The sequence below is a fragment of the Cynoglossus semilaevis genome, chromosome 20 (assembly GCF_000523025.1).
Source record: "Cynoglossus semilaevis isolate Cse_v1.0 chromosome 20, Cse_v1.0, whole genome shotgun sequence".
NCBI classification, from domain to species: domain Eukaryota; kingdom Metazoa; phylum Chordata; class Actinopteri; order Pleuronectiformes; family Cynoglossidae; genus Cynoglossus; species Cynoglossus semilaevis.
The window spans coordinates 3,393,639-3,397,001 of record NC_024326.1 but is presented as its reverse complement, the minus strand read 5'-3'; the positions used below and the strand labels follow the sequence as shown (position 1 = coordinate 3,397,001).

Genomic DNA, 3,363 nt, shown 5'->3' with positions numbered 1-3,363 from the left:
ATATATATATAGTGTATATATATATAGAAATGCTAAATATCTCTCTACCAACAGATTAAGTCTTCTTCCATGTCCACTATAGGGGGCATTTCACCTGTGAAGCAAACATAATTAAGATGAGCTCCTTTTTTGGTATTTTTGGTTTTTGTTCCCTGGGGTGAGTCTCACTGCAATATATTTTATAATATTTACTCTTCAATATTTAATTTAGCCATAAATATTGTAGACATTTCTGTACACAGACAAATCTGATGTCTGTTTATTCAGCACATTTTCAATTCCACCCTGGTGCTTTGTGTAAATTTAGCCTTTAATTGCACTCCTTCCAATAACGCATAAGAGCTCCACCTGCAGTGCGATGATAGCTTGGGCTGACCGTGTTATTGATGTGGAGCTGCTCCAAGCAGACATGGTGCAACAACACACACAAACAGATTAACTGAAATCTCCCTTAGGTATTTATTTTATTGCCACTCATTCTGTTGGTTTCTGTATAATATTGACAGATGGAAACAGAGTTAGAATTTTATTTTGCACAACCTTAGTATAAATATTCATTGGAATTATCTGGAACTTGATGTAACTTAGCCAAAGGTCAAGTACTGTGGTCACAGCATAACAAGGTATGGGGAGACACTTAGAAAATACCCAAAATGCAGCACAACTAGGTAAGAAAAAAAAACCCATTAAAATAAAAATGCAATTTCTTAAAAAAAAAAAAATTGCAAAGGGTAACTAATTACCCAAAAGTCAAAGACCAGAGGCTATGAACCAAATAATACCTGATGTGATTATACTGTCAATTCTGTCTTTAAAACCTGCTGGTGAATCATTTTCATATTTGGACATTCACAGGTGGATCCTCGTACTGACCGTCTTTGTGCAGCAGCTCGGTGCAGTGAGTCTGTTTCCTTCCTTCGTACATTTATGATGATCGATGCCCATTTATCTGAATTAATGATTTAACATAATTACGTTTTAATTATGAATAATTGTGATCAATCATCAGCCACCCATGATTAATCAGATTAAAACTTACTAATTTTGAATCAGTTGACATCAATATGTTCTATAGTAAAGAAGATAATGTTCAGAGTCAGCACAGCCTGAGCTCCCGCAAAAATGAATGAAACACATCAGGACACTGTGAAGCTTGTCACGTTCAATTTGTTCAAACTACTGTGTCAACTTTTTTTTTTTTTTTTTTTACATATGGGGCGGACAAAACACCAGAATGGCTTCTGACTGAAATCCATGACATCCACAGTATGTTGGCATCAGCTAAATAATGTTAAGGATTTTTTATAGTTTCACTATGTTGCTTTTCACTTTAAGTCACTAAATTCTAAATATTGATATCATATCATCAGAAGTTTGAACATTTTGACACGTCATCATGGGACAGTTGCCTTCTGACCACTAGAGTTTCAAGCAGCAAACGTTTAAAGACGTTTAAAGACTTTTCTGCAGGTGTGCATCGCCACAAGGAAACCGTGTGGAGTAAATATTTATAAATATCTGTTTGCATACAGCCGCACCAACACCCACATAAACATTAAGCCATCGCATTGGCTGCTTAAGTTCAAGTAGCTATGCTAAGGTTAATCATAAATCCAGTATCTAATGTCATCATGGCTGTTAAGTCTGTATCAAAGTTTATTTTGTAGCCGTGCAAACAGGGTTTGTGCTGCAGTGACCTGTCTCTGTTCCCATGAGGCCTGACAAAACAAACTCAGACCCAGGGATTCTTTGGAATATCATAGAATTGAAAAGCAGATTCTGATCAGTTTCTTGTCCCAATTTTTTATATGACTGAATGACTGAATTTTTTTTATATTAAAAATATAAAATCAGAGTTTGCTGGTCTTAATGTTTTAGTTCATTCATTAAAGTGAATGGTTGAATTACATTTTTTTTAATTGGATTTTTACTGAGTATACCAATTCTTCTTGAGCAAGTGTTTTATAGATACTTTCTTAACTTGGTGAAATGAATTCTCACTTTATTCAAAAACAGTGTTTTTTTTTTAACTTTTGTTGATGTGTCTTCCCAGGGGCAGATTGATGGCCAGTGTCTGGGGAGAAACTGCTCCGTATGTCAGTGTCTTTCTGTCAAAGGTGCACGGGTACGAATGCTTACTTGTATTTTCTATTTTATTTCTTTTGACGATTAGTCGTTATCAACATTATTGAATTAGAAAATGATGAATGCCATTAATAAGATTAATGCTCGATCAACAACTTACAATTACACAAATCTAACATTTAGGCCATTCATTTAAATGGCCACATTCCTGTTTAATAGGGAGCTCCAGGTAAGCCAGGTACACAGGGCCCCCGGGGACCAATGGGACCAGTGGGACGTGAGGGGCCACCTGGAGACAAAGGCAGCAGAGGAGCAGAAGGGACACAAGGCCCAAGGGGACCTGAAGGAGATCGGGTTAGTGTAAATCTTCCCGTAAATGTTGCCATGTTGGTCTAACTTAGTCAACAACTGTTCAAAATGTACTGAATTATTTATTCTAGGGCAGAATCGGTCCTCCTGGTTTTCCTGGACATGACGGCTTATTAGTAAGTGGAACGCTGTATATTTACAAAAATATCTTTGTTCTTATTTAATTCAGGGGACAAGATTTTACAACTAAACCACAGGGTGTCCACACTTTTCTAACGTTGGAGCTACTGTTCAAATGACCAGGCTCTAGGGGAGAGTGAGCCACCTCTAATGAAGACGTTACATATATACTCACTGAACATACATCATATGTAGATTATGTGTTGGATTATGATGCATAAATGCATGTAGCTATGGCATGGTATGATTCAGATTTTTACAGTAGTATGTGGTGACTACTACACTCTACACTCTACAGAATTATGTTTATACTTATTTATTTGTCATTTAATTGCTCATGATCTACCAGCACTCCCTGCAATGTACCGGTAGATCCTGAGCTACTCATTGGGCACCACTAGAAAAATGTTATATAATCCACGGTGGATTATGACTGTGTCTAAAATGCTCTCTAGTGGACATAAAGGGTAGAGGCATGGAGGTAAAGGTACAGTATAAAGTATTGACGTTTTTAATGGTTATATTTGAATGCAGTAAATGTGTTTCCACTAGAAATGCCTGATGTCAGTCAGATGTAAGGATTTTTTTAAACAAGAAGTAGACTGGAACTAGCTTTTACTTCTTTCTCACTGTTAAATATTATTACAAGGCCCTTCTTTAAGAAGTGAAATATGTCCTTTGTCAGTTATCAGTTACTTTGTGGTATACTTTTGGTGATTCACTACCATAACTCAACAATGTTGCTCAGGGTCACCTAGGGGCAGGTGGTGACCCTGGTTTGCCAGGATT

General features: G+C 36.7%; 1 protein-coding gene across 1 annotated transcript in view; it reads left to right on the top strand.

Annotated features, from left to right (window-relative positions):
* LOC103396079 (collagen alpha-4(IV) chain-like) overlaps window positions 1-3,363 on the top strand; it is a 15,797-nt gene that overhangs the window by 180 nt on the left and 12,254 nt on the right. The window contains exons 2-7 of the mRNA XM_025052405.1: window positions 83-157; window positions 856-898; window positions 2,054-2,125; window positions 2,305-2,439; window positions 2,526-2,570; window positions 3,323-3,361. Of these exons, the coding sequence (XP_024908173.1) occupies window positions 117-157; window positions 856-898; window positions 2,054-2,125; window positions 2,305-2,439; window positions 2,526-2,570; window positions 3,323-3,361 (375 nt within the window). The 5' untranslated portion in view covers window positions 83-116. The remainder of the gene's footprint in view (window positions 1-82; window positions 158-855; window positions 899-2,053; window positions 2,126-2,304; window positions 2,440-2,525; window positions 2,571-3,322; window positions 3,362-3,363) is intronic.